The sequence below is a fragment of the Malurus melanocephalus genome, unplaced genomic scaffold (genome assembly GCF_030028575.1).
Source record: "Malurus melanocephalus ecotype Western Australia unplaced genomic scaffold, MMel_1.1 scaffold_231, whole genome shotgun sequence".
Taxonomy (NCBI): Eukaryota; Metazoa; Chordata; class Aves; order Passeriformes; family Maluridae; genus Malurus; species Malurus melanocephalus.
This window is the reverse complement of record NW_026623463.1, coordinates 795,082-812,501: the sequence shown is the minus strand read 5'-3', so window position 1 is coordinate 812,501 and position 17,420 is coordinate 795,082. Positions and strand designations below refer to the sequence as shown.

The following is a 17,420-nucleotide window of genomic DNA, read 5'->3' as shown; positions in this document are numbered from 1 at the left end:
TTTTCTCTTTGCTAGGACATGACCAGATCCACCTCTGGGGCTTGCTAACATCACAGCTGTCCATCAGTGAAGCTGATCTGGAGGGAATGAGTGTTGCTAATTGGGCTAGAAGGGCCTGGGATTTGTTTCACAGAGCTTGGGGTGCCAGCAGATCAGTCATCTTTCCCAGCTCTCTTTAGTTGTCTTTAAGGAGTAGCAGGTGCATTTAGCATCTGTTCACCTGACTCTTTCTGGGCCTTGGGCTAGGAGAGGCCTTGCACCTTGAAGTGCCTATTTGCCTTCACTGGAGACAGCACAGACCATATTTGAGTTTGAAACCCCCACAACAACTCCCTGCTTGGATTCAGACAGACTTGGTCAGTGTTCCCAAGAGTGTCCTGCGGTGAAGCCCATGTGTGCAGCTACATCATTCTTCTCTACTGATGGCAACAGAAATCCCAGGAACCCAAGGAAAGAGCACRACTGGGGACAGATCATGATGGTTTCTATCCTACAGTTGCAAKTCAGGTTGCTTGAGCCTGCCTTGTAACAAAATGGAGGTACTGAGGATCAGGAAATGTCTCCCTTGTCCCGCAGAGATGGTRTCACYAYGAACCTCTGCTAGGAGCACATCTCRCTAATCCCGCATGTTTGAGAAACTGCACGTGAATAGYATGGTTAAATCTGTGTGCATCTGAAAGGACATGGCCTCAAAGAGACACTTGTTGCTGTTCCTGGAATCCAAAATAGGGAATATCCTCTCGGCCTTTCCCAGTTCTGCCGTAATTATAGGGAGATAGCTTCTTCTATAAGGTGTATTGTCTCTGGTCCCCCATAAAGAGCTGCATCATAGCAGTTAGCCAGGAAAGAAACTCCCTGTGAAGAGACTTAAAAATCCTGGTGTCAGCCACTGCTGGTCCAAAATAGATAATTTTTTTGGGAAAGGAAAGATCTAATCATCTGAGGTCCTTGACAAAATTAAGGTCCATTTGAATTCACTCTACTCTGACACTGAGCTCGAAACTTCTTGCTGAGCTGTGATATGCACTTTAGGAGAACATGCAATTGTTTTCCAAGGTCACCAGCGAGAAAACAAGACTGAAGGCATCCTGGAGGATTGTCACTTATGGTGCCCTCTTTCTGAGTACTGGTCATGCTTTGCATGAAAAGTAAACTTCAGGCCTGTCAGACTGAAGTGATTTGTTAATTTTATGCTCAGTGCTTGTCTCCACTTTTACTGCTCGCTCAGATGACAGTGTGTGAGCCTCCAGTGTGGGGGCTATGTGCTTTGACAGGCTCAAGTCCAGGAAATATGTTATTACCTGAGCTTTTCTTCTTTTTTTCTTTCTGCTTTTTATGGTTTCTTATTTGTTTGTTTGTTTTGTTCAGAATTAAAAAAGAYTGAAGTGAAAATTCAAAACCAAACCTTCATTCCTGAACTGCCGTGCCTGTAATACATCAGGGTATCTCTGACCACCTTAAAACTGTATTGCCCATGAAATCAAGTAAACATGTCTAACATTCAGAATTCTCTGGAGGGACCATCCATCATTTTGTTTTCCCCAGTAGATTTATTTTGTAATTTGTTTTTGGGATTTTTTTCTTTCCAACATACCATGAAATTTAAAATGATAGATCCACTCTGAGGAAAAAGGAGTGCAAGAAAGGTTATCATTTATCTAAGGTGCTAAAGAARAAGGGAAAAATTCAGCAAAGGTATTTTTTTGTCATCTGCCCTTAAAACTACAGTATATTGCTCTGAAACATGTATAACACTGCAAGGAACAGTTGTTGCCTTTTACAGTATTGCTTCAAGCTTGGCTGCTCGCAACTTAATTTCTCCAAGAGTTTCTCCATAAAAGCAAATTTCATATTAGGCAATGACACTGCTAACATGGATCACACAGAAACACTTCTCAGCATCAGCAGTAGTATCAGTCCCAGAAGCACAGGGAAACTGTGAGGTTGTGTGGAGCTCCATACACATGGATCCAAAAGGGATGAAGAAATGTGTGTCACTGACCCATCACCGTTTTTTTGCTAGTTCTCCTGCAAGTTTTATATTAGTGAAATGTCATACCGGAGTTTCATTTGAGTCCTTGTCACAGACAGTGCAAAAATAGTCACCTTTCTTTTATTTTTCACTTTGATTTCCCAGCTGAATTTTCTGTGGACTGAACTGGTTTGCTTTAAATCCTGTACACAAAGAGTACAGAGTACATAAATGTGCATTTACTGTTCAATGGGTTATTAGTAGAATGGCTTGTAAACACTCTCAGGATAGAAAGTCTCAGGATGGTGTCTACCTCTTCCTAGAGAGAAGGGAAATTAACAGTAGTGTGGAATCTCTTCAATTTTTTGCCATTGTCAGCTTTTTTTATGCAGAAAGCTGCACTTTGCAGCAACAAATGTTCTAGCATGAGGAATCAGAATCTCTCACCCCGCTTTATTGCTTAAAATGTAGAYATTTATATCTCAAGCAATTGCTGTGGCTTCCTTTATATCCAAGGAAAGCATCACTCAGGGGATTCTGCCACAGGMCCCCTGTGTAGGTAGTGGTGGCAGCAGAACCCCTGCACCCATGCTGGACACTGGTCATGATGGGTCTCCACAGCCTCCCTCATGGGTAAGCCAATCTTTTCCTTAAAACTTGAGAATCGCGTATTTTTGACTTTGACCTCAAGTCATYGATTTCTTTCTTCAGGAAAAAACTGAAGCCAGTTTGCTCATAGWGGCAGCATTTCTTCCCTCGTAATCCATTTGAAAGAGGCAGGCAGTGCTACCAAGCTGTTCAGTTCATGGGATTTATTTGTGTTTTCAGCTCACTGTGAAGCATCAAAGTGCCGTGTAAGTATTGTTGGGACTGTGTTTTTGAGGCTATCCATTACCAGTCTCACTGCTGCATGGCTGAGCACAGCTATCCATTGTAAACATTAAAAAATCCCATCTTACAAGGTCTTTAGTTATTTAGTAAGTTAGTTGGTTAGTTAGTTATTCCTGGACACTTAAAGAATATGGAAATTTTATACTGAATTCCACATATATATATTTACATATGTGTTTGTGCATGTGTGTGCATGTGTGTGCATATACACGTTTATATATGGCTCATTTTTGTGTAATAATGTGGAATTATGTTTGGAATGGGTGATCCAAAAAAAAAAAAAATTAACCAAGCATGAAGAATTGTGCCTTTTCACCTTCATTTTACCTCTGATAAGTTTATTTTCACAAGTGCCTTGTTTCCATTCTTGCTGGCTGTGCTAGTGCAACACAGCCTGCTCAAATAATGTGGGATGGTGAAGCTGTGGTGCTGAGGAAACAAGAGAGCTCAAATGGCTGGGAAAACTCCAACCACAATATTCCCTGAGATATTTWCATGGCACAGCTATCGGTTAGCTTAACAACAGGCAGAAAGGAAAGCCATTGCTGTAGAGGAACAATCTCCCAGCAAACAAGGTGATCCCAAGCAATGCTCAAGCTCTGTGACAGGCTGCAGTGCTGCAGCCCAAGCCCCCAGACTCATTTCCCCATGGCTGAATGCAGCAGGCAGCTGAGTCCCTTCCTGAAAATCCAAGAAGTTGTCAAGGAGCCTGGCCATCTTCCAGGGCGTGTCAAGCCCTAAGGTAAAATGGATATGTCTGCAGACTGTTTTACATGTTTAAATCCCTTTCCTGGAGACTGTAATTGAGGATATCCTTTATTAAAGCATTGTAAAAATTAAAAAAAGAATAAATAATTACCCAGCAGCTGCCTTTTGGTCTCTGCCTTCAYCCCATCTCTCCCATAAGAAGCGGGTTCTCCCTGTCCCTCTGTCATAGCCATGGGGCTGGAAGCAAGTCCTAGGGAYGGCCCACAGTTCCCTCCCTGTCCCTCTCTTTTCCTTTGCCTTCTTTCTCTCTCAAAACCATGTGTTCCCCTCCCGCAGTGTAGTGGGGCAGCACAAAGCTGTTCCTGGGTGCTGCTGTGGTGGGACACGCAGGGTCTAAGAGGAGGGAAGCAGTGGGTGAGGTAAAGCTTTGAAATCTGAGGGTTGACATGCCAGGAGGGTGCAAATCCTGGGAAGGGGGCTTCTCATCAGTTCCTTTGCCTAAATCACACATCCTGCAAATCACTTCTTGCAGGGCCAGAAGTAGCATGTCTGTCGGCTCCAGGGGGGAAGATTCTTTGCAACCCACACTGAATCACAATATACTGACTTTTCTACCATGGTGTCTCCCTTCTCATGGAGAACTCAGCTAGCTGCAGGCAAACACAAGGGACTTCAGCCATACCTGGCTGCTTTTCCTATGCACAAAAATTAGTACAGGTCCACGTCTGAGCAAGTCTGTCCTGCTGGGAATGAAGGAAGTTTAAAAGAAGGTGGCAGACCCTACCAGCATAGCACAGCCCTCCACACCTATGCACTTCTGAGCTACATCTATGTTAAGTCACACTGCATTGGAGTGACAGCTCTGTGGCTGCATGCACCCTACAGATTTGCACAAGTTGCAGTGGTAGAAATCTCAAAGCTACATTAGTAAGAGGAAACATTTCAAACAAGGCAAGGCCTGGCCCTCCCTTTTGCCTGATGACGTTTTTTTCCCTGTAAAATCTGTAGCTCCATGTTTGCACTTGAGAAACACTTCCCTGTGTACTCGCCTCTCTCCTCCCTATCATTTATCYCAGCAAATAGCTGAAGGTGGCAACAGTTTTATCTGAGCTTGCATTTCAATCCCAAGTGGAAAGGATTGCAAGGCTGTCCAAATTGCAAGGCTAACCTTCTGAAAATGAGGCCTTGAGTTACCCCTCTCTCGTATTTAACTCGCAATTTTCCATAAGGACGGAAGATGAATTGGATAGGTTAATTAGGAAGCCCTGGAATTCTGTTCATCATTGTGCTATGCAATCACAGATGCATCTTGCCTTTAGGACCCTGAATGTGCTGACATGAAGCCTTTTCTGCATGCCAGCTTCGTGGCATCTCCATCAYAATAAAGAAGGGGGAGGGGAAGGTRGTTGGAGTAGCCAAGCAAATCAGGAAAAACAACCAGCTAAACTGAGTGCTTTCTAATCCAATGCATTAAAGTCATACTCAATAAAGCTTGCCAACAGTCCCTGGCCTCTCTGCTGCAAAGTTCACAGAGGCATCTGATTAGAATAACATGTGTCTTCTAAAAATCCTCTTTTAAAAAGATTTTCATTCTGGATAGGGAACACGTAATGAATTGGAAATGTCCCTTTGGGAGTGTGGGGTGAAGGGGCATTCAACAAGCCCACCCAGCCCCAGAAGTCTGACTGCTCTCTGCCTGCTGCAAGATGGAAAACCCATCAGCTACAGCAAGTTTTTATTCCCTGCCAAAAAGAAAAAAATATATATAACAGAAATAACCCTGATCAGTTTAGTATTCAACTACTTTCCTAAAATTATGTGAAATCCAAGCCCAGTTGCAAATACAGACAATAGCAATGACATATCTGAGAGTCCCCAGGAACCTCATCCTTCAGAAAAGTGTCAATTTCAACATGTGTGCTACATTACTTAGGGTAACTTGTCCCAGATAAGGTTCYTGAGGTTTAAGGGATGAGACTGGACAAGGATTTGAGGAGAGATTAGGAAGATGATGAGAAAATGGGTAACTACTGTGTCATATCATGAGCAGAGAGGCTGAGCCAAGCTGCAACATGGGCTGTCAAGAGGAGGGAGATGCTTTTTTTTTTTTTTCAGACAAGTTAAGTTTTGTGTCTGAATCTTGAGAACTAGACCACATGACATGTTGTAAAAGAGTACAGATTGTGCAACAAATGCTTTGTCTGTGACTGTATATTTGCCTGGAGCAGTTTCATGGATTGTGTACATCCATGCTCTCTTTTTTTTATATTCCCGTGAAGATTCTGAGTTTTGTCCACGTACAGAATATTTGGTGTCAGTGCCAGAAAAGGAGAACTTTCCTGGCCAGCCTTGGTTCATCTAAGGCTCCAGCTCTGGAGATGTTCTCTAGCAGAGTCACTTGCTGCTTCCCCCACTGCCATTCTCAGCAGAATAATGTCATAAAAGGAGTGTCACACCTTGTTAAGCRGGGTTATAATGGTGTGTTGTATTTCACACTGGAGTTAGAGCCAAGAAACCCCTCAGGGTATCTCAGRCCACACCTGAGCAAAGCTTTGCTGGCAGTGATGATGCTCAAGGTACCCTTCCTTATGACAGTCTGATTTCTCCAGACTTCTGGTATTTTGCAGCCTGGGAGTATTAGAGAAMATGTGATGGAGAACCTGTCTCTGTCCAAGATGTGCCTACAGGTATAGTGGAGAAGGGGAGAGATGGGTGGCTATTCAAGAGMCAGCCATACTGGCCTTGATTGGACTCAATGGTCTTAGAAGTCCCTTCCAACCCAAACGATTCCATGGTTCATAGCCCATATCCAACCATTTCCTGAATTGTTGAAATATGGCAAAACTCAAGGCCATTTAGGTGTCCTTATGCCCAATCAGAGSTCTGGCCTGATGAGGTGGGATAACATCCCTTTTCTAATCCAACTTCACCTGTGACAGCTGGGAACATGGAAGGTGATCAAATCTGCATGACCCTCTGCTTCTTGACCAACACCCACACCGCCATAAAATCCAAGTGATGATAAAAAACCTAAGAGAGCTGAGAAAATGTACAGTCCAAACAGACTTGCTGCGTACTGGTGCATGGGAAGAGCCTGTAGTATCAGCCATATTCTTCAGCTGCATCTACAATCCCCATGACCTCACACCTTCTTTGGAAAATTGGACWGGAATGAGGACATACCTTGTGATATCTGATACCTGAAGGACCACGGAGCTGTCTTGGATTTGCAAATACACTTAAACTGAGCAGTAAACCTTTCCTGAAACTTGATGCCAGACTCTGCTTTTATCTGCTCTGATAAAAAGGTTTCAATGCAGTGCTGGTTTTACCAGGGATTAGACTGCCAGCTTTTGCATGGCATATGGCATTTTGTTGTATCAACAATTAGGTATTTACAGGCACGTCATTTTATGCCTAAGGCCAGCTTCCGCCAAGCAGGGAGGGTTTGCACATATGGTGCAGATTTCCATAAACAAGGAGCTTAGGTAGAATAGCATAAGACTGGAATGTTGTGCTCAAGTCTGACAGCACCTTGAAGAATTGTAATTTCTCCTTGCTTGTTCCATCTCAGAGATGTGCAGMAATACACTACCCCTAAGCATTCCTCTATGTGACAGGGAAAATAATTTTCCATTCTCTTTAAGGAATTAAATTAGCATTGTTACAATTCCTCCTTCAGGATGTTTAAGAATATATAAGGAACCTGTTTCTWATATCCAGCTGACACACATACATAGTTTTATACTTCCAGTATAAGTGAAATTTGCTCCAATCCCTTGGTTGCTTCCTTGTCGAGTGCTCTTTCTCAGTGCGTATAAAATCTCTGACTTTTAAAATAGTTAAAAATAACTATGGGTTAAGAGCACTTGAACCTTCTCACACTCTTTGAAGACTAATTTAGAAAACCTGACAGGGTTCATCATTCTGTTCATGATCAGTACAATCTATTAACAGCGTTGGCAGTAAACTACCAGCTAGACAAAGGGAAAATGACTACTCTCAAGTAAGCTGTTGAAGCAAAAAGATATTAAGCAAAAGGTTTGGACATAATTCAGTAATGACCTTCAGCTGAAATGTTTTTCTGTTTTAAGTGAATTAATGAGCTATAATTATTAGTGATCTTGGAGACAGTGATCTTGCATAATGCAAGCTGAACAACACAAATGGAAGCCCTGTCTGTCTCAATCAGACAAGGTCTCTTTTGTTATAATTAAATGTTATCACCTTCATTACTTCTTAAAATGTGCTTCACAGTTTATACTTTGACATYCTCATACCACCACACCTTTGCTATTTATGGTACAGTCACATCTGCCATAGCAATGGAGGTTTTGAAAATGTTTTACCTGACTTTTAACAGATGGATGTTAATGGGATATTTATTTACAGAATAAAATTAAATTGAAACTGAATCTTAATGCACAATTTACATAATCAGCTTTGTTCTGAGCTGGTGAGCTGTTTTTCCAGCACTTGGGACCCTTCAGACAAGCTGGATCAAAGAAACAGCCACTGAGAATGGAGATTAAACAATTTCCTAAAGCTAGAAGTCTTGATGAGAATCTATTATTCCATATTAGAATCCCAYAATTTCTCCAGACACTGCCGTAAGATCAAAGATGTATGTTAGAGGTTTGGCATAGCCCACTATCAAAAGGAAGATGTTCAATTTGCATTTAGAAAACATTTTTGCCAATTATATTTTTCTGTTGATTTGAAAGTTTTGCGATTTCACCTTTTTTTCACCGAAAGCATAAAAAAAAATCTATAAAACCAGAGGAGTAAGACTGAAAAACCAAAMTGCATATATTTGAAACAAATTTGGAGATATTTGCTTCTACTAATTGTGCACTCTGCCTACAATCCTCTGCCCTGCTGACGCTCAGCTCAGCTGGAGTTTTGCCACAGTCTTCAAGTGGCACAGGACAGAACCCTCAGTTGCAATGCTAAAAACATTCTTGGTGCCTAATCCCTGACTCTGAGGCTGCCTGAATGGCTGTAGGGCTGCATGGGGTTGTTCTGACCCAAATGCAGGGCCCAGAATTTTGCCTTGTTACCTCACACAACTGGCCTAGTTTATCGATTCAGCGTGCCCACAGATYCTTCTGCTGAGCCTTCCTGCCCTCTGGCAGAGCATCACTCCCACTCAGCTTGGTATCCTCTGCAAACTGACTGAGGCTGCATTCCACTGATGAGGCAGGTCACTGACTAGCTGCCCTTGGATRATGGGGGCTTCATTCTGCTCCCTGTCCCTGTCTTCCACCTCAGAGAGCTGTGTACCCTGAGAACAGCTGACCTTACTATTAGAATCTGAAGCAGTGAAGGCATTAAAGTACCTGAAGTATTTTCTTCATCCTTTTTCACTGTTTCCCCCTATATCCACTTAAGGATTAAGATTCTCCTTAGCCTTCTTTTTGTTGATGATGAATTTATAAAAATATTTCTTATTACAGTAACCAGATTAAGTTCTATTTGGGATTTGACCCTTTTAATTTCTGCCTGCATAGCCTCACAACATCTTAGTGTTCCCCCTGAGCTGCCTACCCCTTATTCCAAAAGTCCTAAACTCTCATTTTTTCCCCCTCAGTTCCATCCAAAGCTCTGCATTCAGCCATTCATCAAAAGGTGTGACCATGTCTCAGGCCTTGATCCTTTCYACCCAGCTTTGGCCCCTCCAGGCTCTCTGCAGCCAGCAGAGAAAATCCTGTAYCCTCTGGCAATCCTGCCTACCTCCACCAGCTGCAGAAGAGACCTCAGGTGACCATGGGTCTCAGTTTCTTTCATTTAAGTGCCCCCACCTAGGTAGATGAATACCACTTTGGAAAACGTGGCAAAGTTTTAAAGTTGCCTGCTTTAAAACCAGCCRATGGCCACCATAAGAAAGATTTTTGTCATGGAACTTATCTCCCTCCTCTTTGCACCTCACTGCAGGAATGTTTTGAGTAGTCTGTTCTCAAATTAGATGYCAAAAAAAGAGGAACCAGGACTAGTTCTGGTTCAGCACAAAGGTTGAGTAAAAGACTTTCATCACATCCTGCATTTAAATGAATGCTGATGGCTAATTCTGAGGCAAACTGGAACTGACCCTGGGAAAGAATAAACTGGGCTGCTGAGAGCACCAACAAACAGTCTGCACCACCAYGGAGAGCGTGGCTTTTGGCCAGCACCACAACTTTTGAAGCACATCCTCAACATCACGAAATCACAAGCAAAACTCTGGGAAAACTGTCTTCAGCAGCTAACAGGGCCCAAGAAAGCTGAAAACACTTTGAAAAAATTCCTAAATTGCAATTTAGGGATGGGGGGATGTGGAGGGGCTGCTAAGATGAGCACAAAAGGCCRAGTGGGTGTTCTACGAACACAGCACAAACCCAGATGTGTTAGACTGTCTAGTAAGAAATGAGAACAGGAAAGTCAGCATTTGCACAGAGCCCAGCTAGAGGCAATAATCCAATTTACAGGGAAGTAAAAGGCTGATGCTGACCTTGCCAAAAATCCAGCTTTCCAAAAACARTACTGATAAATGAGTAGTGCAAAAATAAGGGGCTAATCAGCAAGAATAAGAAGAGAGATGGAAAGTTTGTCTCTTTGCAAAAGGTAAATTATGCACTATAAGAATGACATCCATGATTTCAAGACACAATAGCTACCAGTTTCCATGGATTTGTAAACCAGTGAACAGACTAGGAAAATGTGTTAAACTTACCTCTTTTTTTCCCAAAGCTGCCTAAATTTTATAAGTTCTTCCTGTAAATGCCTGCTTCGCACTTTTCTTTCATTTGTTCCTTAAATAGGGCGCAAAAGCTGTGAGTCCATCCATTGTCACAGCATTCACTCTAGAGATGGAGACATCTAGGATGSCCCCCACTGAAGTAGTTACTGGAACTGGCTGGGGACACGGAATTGTGCAGAAAATGTGCTGTACTTGGCACTGTCCCTGTGCAGTCCTGTGGCACTCTGCCGGCAGCTCCATCAGATCTCACCTTCTGTRCCCTCAGCATTAACTGATCAAGCAATACTCGTGATCATCTGCCTTTCCTGCACCACCCAGGAATTATCCTCCACGGTTGCCATCGAGTCCCTCTGGTGTGTAACAAAATCTCGAGATTTGGTACCTTCTGGAACTGTGAGAGTTTGAACAGCAAAGAGCCCTCCTCAAGATTAAGCACTGGGCAATCATGGGCATTGTCATCTCACATGACAGACTTCAGAAGCCTTGAAGGAAGGAGCAATTSAACTTCTCTGTGAGAGATGCCAAAAAATATACACCAGGTATAGACTCTTTTATAACCAGGAAAATCAAAGATCCAAAGCAATGATCAAAGTGCAAAGGAGTCACAAAACCTAATTCCCTCCAGGAACACCATTAGCATTCAGGAGAAGCAGCTTGTTCCCCCCAGGATCCTACATGTGCTCATGACATTTAAGCTCTGCCCAAACTAACTCAATTTTATTCACAAAGTAATAATTTCTCCACACAATGGAGAGATCCGAGTCAGCTGCTTAATGAAGGCATCACACAGAAAGCAAAGCCAAGGGCTGGGACACATTCCCRAGCTTGTGCCACTTCACCACTTGATGAAGCACCTCCTCTGCCTGGGACTGCCAAGCTTCTCACTCAGAGAGCTCCAAACCAAATGTCTAAGTCGGAGCTAATTGTCCTCAAAGTAATTATAGAGGCAACAGAGATGAAAAAGGGACTCCAGCTGGTGACACTGCCTACTTTTTGTATAATGAAAGTCAGATAAATCACAGCCTGAAGGTGCCCTTTCCTTCCAACAGGATAGAAAGGAAGCCCAGGGAAACTAGCTGGGATCTGGATGTCCTGTCCTGGATGGACACCTGGCATGAGGGGATATGACTCCTCCCAAACACCTGGAGGAAAGATGCACTCCCAAGTGTCTTTCCTGCCCACATATAGGGACATGGCAGGACTCAGTATCCTGACCAGTGGCAAAGAAATAGGTTTATTTCTTCTAACAGGACACAAATCAGTTTGTTAAGATAAGAACACATGATCAGAGCTTTTTACTGCTGCTGCCCTCCTCCAAACCCCTGCATTAGGGTCTTCATAGTCCTATTTCTCCCTCTTACCAAATATTATGTTCAGACCCAGTGAGGAAGATGGCAAGAAGAAAAGCAGCACATCTGAAAGCACAGAAGCATGAACATGTTYCCCAGCATGGTGCTGAGGTATTTATCTATTTATAGCTGTGATACAGTCATTAAGGAGGAGTACCTTGCTGTCTGCATATCCACCTGTTAATAAACATTGCTCCTCTTCTTCTCACCTGATCCTTGCACATGCAGCCCTACCTGCACCACTGAGAGCCAGCCCTTCAGCATCATGCAAGAGAGATTTGCTTCAGCATCCCAAAGCCCTCAGAGCAGAAGAAAATGCCTGTTGTTTTAAGCTTCTGAAGTAAACATTCATCACTTGCACTTGGCGTGGTGTWGTCTGAGTGAAATATGAGGTGAAAGATTGTTCATGCTTTAGGAAATTTGGTGCCAAATCACTTAGAGACCTTTAAACTAGAGTGACAATCTGCTTTTGGGGTCCTGTTGCAAGAGATAAACCTCACAGTAACCTCTCTTTTGCTTTACAGTAATGCTCCTACAATTGCTCTGCAGAAGTCTCCTTGCATCTGTCTTGTCAGATTACCTAAAGGTTCCCGTACTCTGCCTGAAAGATTGTGACAAAGTGCCCTGCATYCGGGCTGTCCAAGACAGAGGAAAATGCATTTCCAGCCACTCTGGTCACACAATTGAGACTAGACCAGAATTTCAAACCTGAGCACATCAACAGGCTCTCATCTCCTGCRTCAGCAGATCACTGGAGACTGGCTTGTCCATTATGTTGGGAGCAGATGCCCATCTAAACACTGCCTTAAACCATGGAAAAGCCATCAAAATGCTGCTTTTGGCAACCTGCTTGCTTGCTCTGGGGCAGCTGAAAACCTGCCTTCTCTGAGCATCCAAGAAATGCTCAGTGCAGGATATGTCCTGCTGCCTGCTCAATTCTCTCCTGCAGCCCCACCATGGTATCTGTGAGGAGGGATCCTTCTTTATTTATCAACACTTTGTAGCAGAGACTGTGAGCATGTCCTTGGCTACTTCTCACTGTAATCAGAGCTGACATCCTGAAGCAATTTCCTTCTGAAAATCTAGGCCCTATTATCAGAAACTTTGGGAAAAAAAACAGTGAAAAACATGATTCCTGACACTAGGCAAATTGATGACAGTCAGCCATATAAGCAGAAGGTGAAATATATCTAAGTAGTGCAAGAAAATTTCAGAATAACACCATATTTCCCAGATGTCTTCAGGATCTATTGGCATTTTATCAGGTTTCCTGAAAAAGGGGGGAAGCTTTCCAGGAACTGGACTAGCAGTTCTTAGCACCAAGCTTCATATATCTCCAAGCTGATGCTCAGCTGCCAGCTTCTGTCCTGCTTCTCCATGTCCCGGGGAAGTGATGGCAATGATCTCYTTCTCCAGCATTTCCATTTGAGCTGTAATGTCTGACACGGTGTTTTTCACAGCATTCAGCTGCAGTTTCAGTTTATTGTAATCTTCTTGGAAGGAGCTGTTCACATCCCACAGATTCTGACAGCACTGTTTCTCCCCATGGGGATGGTTCACTTTCAGGAAGGTGTGGAGAAGCTCACTTAAGTCCTGGAGAACCCGGAGGATTTCATTCTCACCCTGCATTCTTGGGGCAGACTGGGTATTATTCTGAGTTGGAATAGTGCTCTCCTCTTTACCTTCAGGTATCTGCTGGGGGATGGGGYCAGGGTTACCTTTTTCCACAGCTGCCATGGGGTCAGTGTTCTTCTGAAGACCTGAGCTGGCATCTTTGCTCCCATCATGGACTGGGATGACTTTTTGGACTTTCCAGGTAACAGGGAGTGTTTCATTCTCCTGCTGGAAATCCTCAAAGATTTTATTATTTTCCTGGACCGCCTGGAGAGCTTTTTTGCCTAGCTGAAAGCCTGTGTTCCTCTCCTGGAAGAGTTTAAATGTATTATTTTTGTTCTTGAGGCTTTGCTGAGCAGCATCAGTGTAAATTACCTGGACAGCTTTGCTCTGTGACTGGAGATATTGCAGGGCCTTGTTTTCTTCCCAGAGCATCCTGTTTTTGATCCAGAGGACTTGGTTTTCCTGCCAGAGTGCTCTGTTCTCCTCCCAGATGCTCCACTCATTCTKTGCCTCCTTGCTGAAGAGTTTCTGGTGGGAAGCAATGGGTGTCTGGCAGTGGATGTCACTCGCCCTTTTCCCATCCATGAAGACAAACATCTCATCCCTGGGCTTCACCCAGGGGGTGACACCGTGTGTGTCGGGCTCTGYGTGCTGCATGCTCGGGTTCCTCTGATCAAAGGCAGACGTGGCCCTCYTTCAGCAGATTGAGGAGGACTGTCTGAAAAGGCTTCTCCCARGACTTCCCCAAGAGGACACTGCCAAGGAGTTGGTGACACGGTGGGGCTGCAGAAGCTTGATTAGGACTGAAAGAACAGGGAACACAAATGCACAGACTTACTGCCAAAATTCCAAATCAGAATCAAGCTACACTAATGACAGGAACATGCGAATAAATCAGTTCTCACAGTMGATGGAGTTGCCCCTTTGATGCTGAAAAGTAACGAATACAGCAGATACGTATTGGGTAGAAGCTGAGAAAACTTGCATTGGTAGATAAACCAGCTCTGTGGCAGCATTAAAAGCTTCCATATAAAAACATGGACTATCCCTTTATCTCTCTACCTCATTTTTACACACCTGTAAGGGAGTAAACGCAAGAATATTTTCTATTTTCTGCCTCACAGTAGCTTGTTCCCAAATGACTGACAGAAAAACACATTAAAAATTGTYACGAAGCTGAAACAAACTTTTCAAAAATAAAGCATTTCTAAAGGATCATAGGAAAAAGCTGGCCTTAAGAGCAAGTTTTTCTTGYTGATAACTGAGTAGCCTGTGTTAACAGGATGCCACAAAAATGCAGTGGCAGCTTTGCTTTTTGATCTTAAAATGCACAYTATGCACAGATAATTTGAAACTCCAAACCAAAGTCTTGGGACATCAGGACCAAGACAGCTTTGTTGCTCTTTGCGTGGCTTTTTGACAAGCCCCCATCACCAGGTCCAAAACCTGTCACAACCCATAGATAATTCTCCATCTTTCATTCTCATTTCTCCTGTCACTCTTCTTCTTTATATCCTTTGATMGCTCTGTTATTTTTCTTGCTTTCCAGCCCTGCAATAGTGATTGCTTATCTTTTTCCTACAGTCCATCTGCCTCTTTTTCACATCATCAGAAAACTCATCTCTAAAATCCATACTGCAGGGCCAAACCTCTAATGCTTCTCATTTCAGACACAGAAACCTCAGACTTATCTGTTGAAGGCTTTTCCCCCCTTCCCTGTACCCAAAATATTGCAGTTTAAATCACCTTCTAGCCACAAGTGAACTGGGGCAAATGAAGGMTTTCAGTCTTCAACACGACAAAAAAGCAGCCAACCAAACAATCAAAAAATATTGTTTTGTGCCAAAGAAAAGCTTATTTTTCTGCAGTTTTAACAGAATAAAATTTATATGATTTTCATGATGAAGTTATTTGGACTGAGGTTGAACTATTTTTTATAAACAAGTTGCTGGAATTCTCAGGGTTTCTGCTCAGTGTTTCTAACAGCACAAATGTGCTTTTCTGTAGTTAAAAAAAGTAAAATAAAAGGAGAAGTTAGTTGTCAAATTTCACTCAGGTCTACTCCTCTCCCCCTGCTGAGGTCTCCCAGCCTCCCTTTTATCCCTTGTAAAGCCCAGTTCTGCTTTTCTATCTGAGGAGAGTTTTAGAGAGTTTTACCTTCATGAATCTTGCCCTCATACCTCTACCWCAAGCATTAAGCAGAGGATGAACACCACACACAGGCCCCTCATAGCCTCCAGCACTGCCATCACATTGTGCATCCCTTTCCTATTGCTGCCCTCTCCTTTACAAAACCTCTTGCTCTCCCTTTCCCCTGTCATTTCCACCAAACAGCACCACAATTCTGGGCTCCTCCGAGTTACTTCTGAGAGCCAGCATCCATAGATGCATCCTGCGCTCCATTCCCAAGCTTGTCCAAGCAGTCATAAAATTACTGCTTTGTTTAAAATCCAAAATWCTTTCATGTAGGGGAGAGCTATTGCAATATAGGTCTGTTTGCAGTCACACTTGATTTTATTGCAACAGGGTTTCCATCTGACTTCCAGKGTTGTCTTCCACATCACCTTCTGCTTTATCTCTCATTAGACTTGTGTTTTCATAAAATCATTCCTCTGCTAAAAAGGATTTCCCCAAAAACTCTGTTTTGGACGTTTTTGTTTCCACTACACTATATCCAGAGCCATGCATCACTCCCCCCTTGGCATCCTTTCCACTGCAGCCTTTTCAACACATCCAATTCCATTGGGGTCCCCAGTCCCAAAATGGGAGTAGGGTGGGGTGGGGGATGAAGGGATAGGGGGCAAATCAGCCACAGAGGGAATAGACCCTTAAATATGAAGGGAAGATGCAAAGCAAACCTAGCAGCAGAACCCAGATCCATGTGCCGCTGTGCACATGGACAAGCTGCTACAATTCCTAAAGTCACTTACAGATGAAGTGTTTAGATTGCATATTTCCAGGATAAACAGACCTGTATAATATGTATGACTTTGAAGGACATTATCTTGGGGACAATTAAACTTGACAGTGGCTCTGTCAGCTCTTTTGCACTGCAGCGGAGACATCGACCCGGGCTTCAGAGAGACACTTCAAGTTCTTAGTGCCTCCCATATAAATTTCCCCCCATCTCTGAATAATCCCAGGAAATGCTGGGCAACTTGGTGGATGGGCAAGGTAGCCAGCTGGAGGGAAAGCCACACCAAATCAAGACAAGCTGGGCAATTTGGGAGCGCTACATTACACACCCAGCACATGCTCACCTTCTCAGCGACCCAGTGGTGTTCCTTCTCCCCACCGTAGAGCGGAGCAGCCCAGTCTGGGGTCTCACTGCTGTCGGGGTGTCCAGAGGCAGCGGGATCACAGCAGGGGACAGGGGACCGAGGCTGATGTGAGCACCAGCAGGGACCTTGCCCCAGAAGCAGCCACCTGCATGCTGATCAGGGGCTGGAGCTCCTGCACACCCTCCCTGCACAGCCCAACTTCCGMGCTCCCTCCCCTCTGTCCTCACAAGTCTGGCTTTTGTTTTTCCCAGCRCTGCTCTTTTGGGTTATTTCTCATGGAAATGACCTTCCTGCTAGCTTGGCTCCCATGCCCTTTTCTGAACTCAGACTTCCCGATCTCCCTTTGATACTCATAACTGAGAACAGTTTGGATGGATTCTTTCTCCATCACACCCYCTTAAACAAATTTTGCTTTTATTCTGAATCTTCAAACTGTGCTTGTTGCTGAACTGATATTGATACATAAAAAAAATCACTTCCTTGTATGTGCTGTGAGAGTTGAAGTTATTTTCCAAGGACAACTCCTTGGAGCTTGGAGCTCTTCTTTGACTATGAGTTTAAGAGCAGACCATCACTGAGCCCTGTTAAGAAGAAAATAGAATATACAGGGCATTCATGCATTGCAAGTTTCGATATTATTTGCAGCAGCCATTCCCACTTCCACATATTTATATTTCTAATGAAGTCTTTCTTATTTGCTACATATTTCAGAAGTGGATTTTTTTTTCTAATCAGGGTTCTTGAATAATAAATACAGCACTTAATTTTTTTTCCAGAGAAAATTACAAAGTTGACATCAGCCTCAAGGTGACTGCTATTGCTTTAGGAACTTGGTGGTACAGTTCAGCTTTGGTGTTATATGAAAA

At 43.5% G+C, this 17,420-nt stretch overlaps 1 protein-coding gene across 1 annotated transcript; it reads right to left on the bottom strand.

Annotated features, from left to right (window-relative positions):
- Window positions 1–417: 417 nt before the first annotated feature.
- CBY2 (chibby family member 2) lies at window positions 418–16,752 on the bottom strand. The gene is made up of 2 exons (XM_057374728.1): window positions 16,534–16,752; window positions 418–14,076 (listed from the first exon to the last, which is right to left on the bottom strand). Exon 2 carries the CDS (start codon window positions 13,928–13,930, stop codon window positions 12,983–12,985), a length of 948 nt encoding a protein of 315 aa, XP_057230711.1. The 5' UTR covers window positions 13,931–14,076; window positions 16,534–16,752; the 3' UTR covers window positions 418–12,982.
- Window positions 16,753–17,420: the final 668 nt, after the last annotated feature.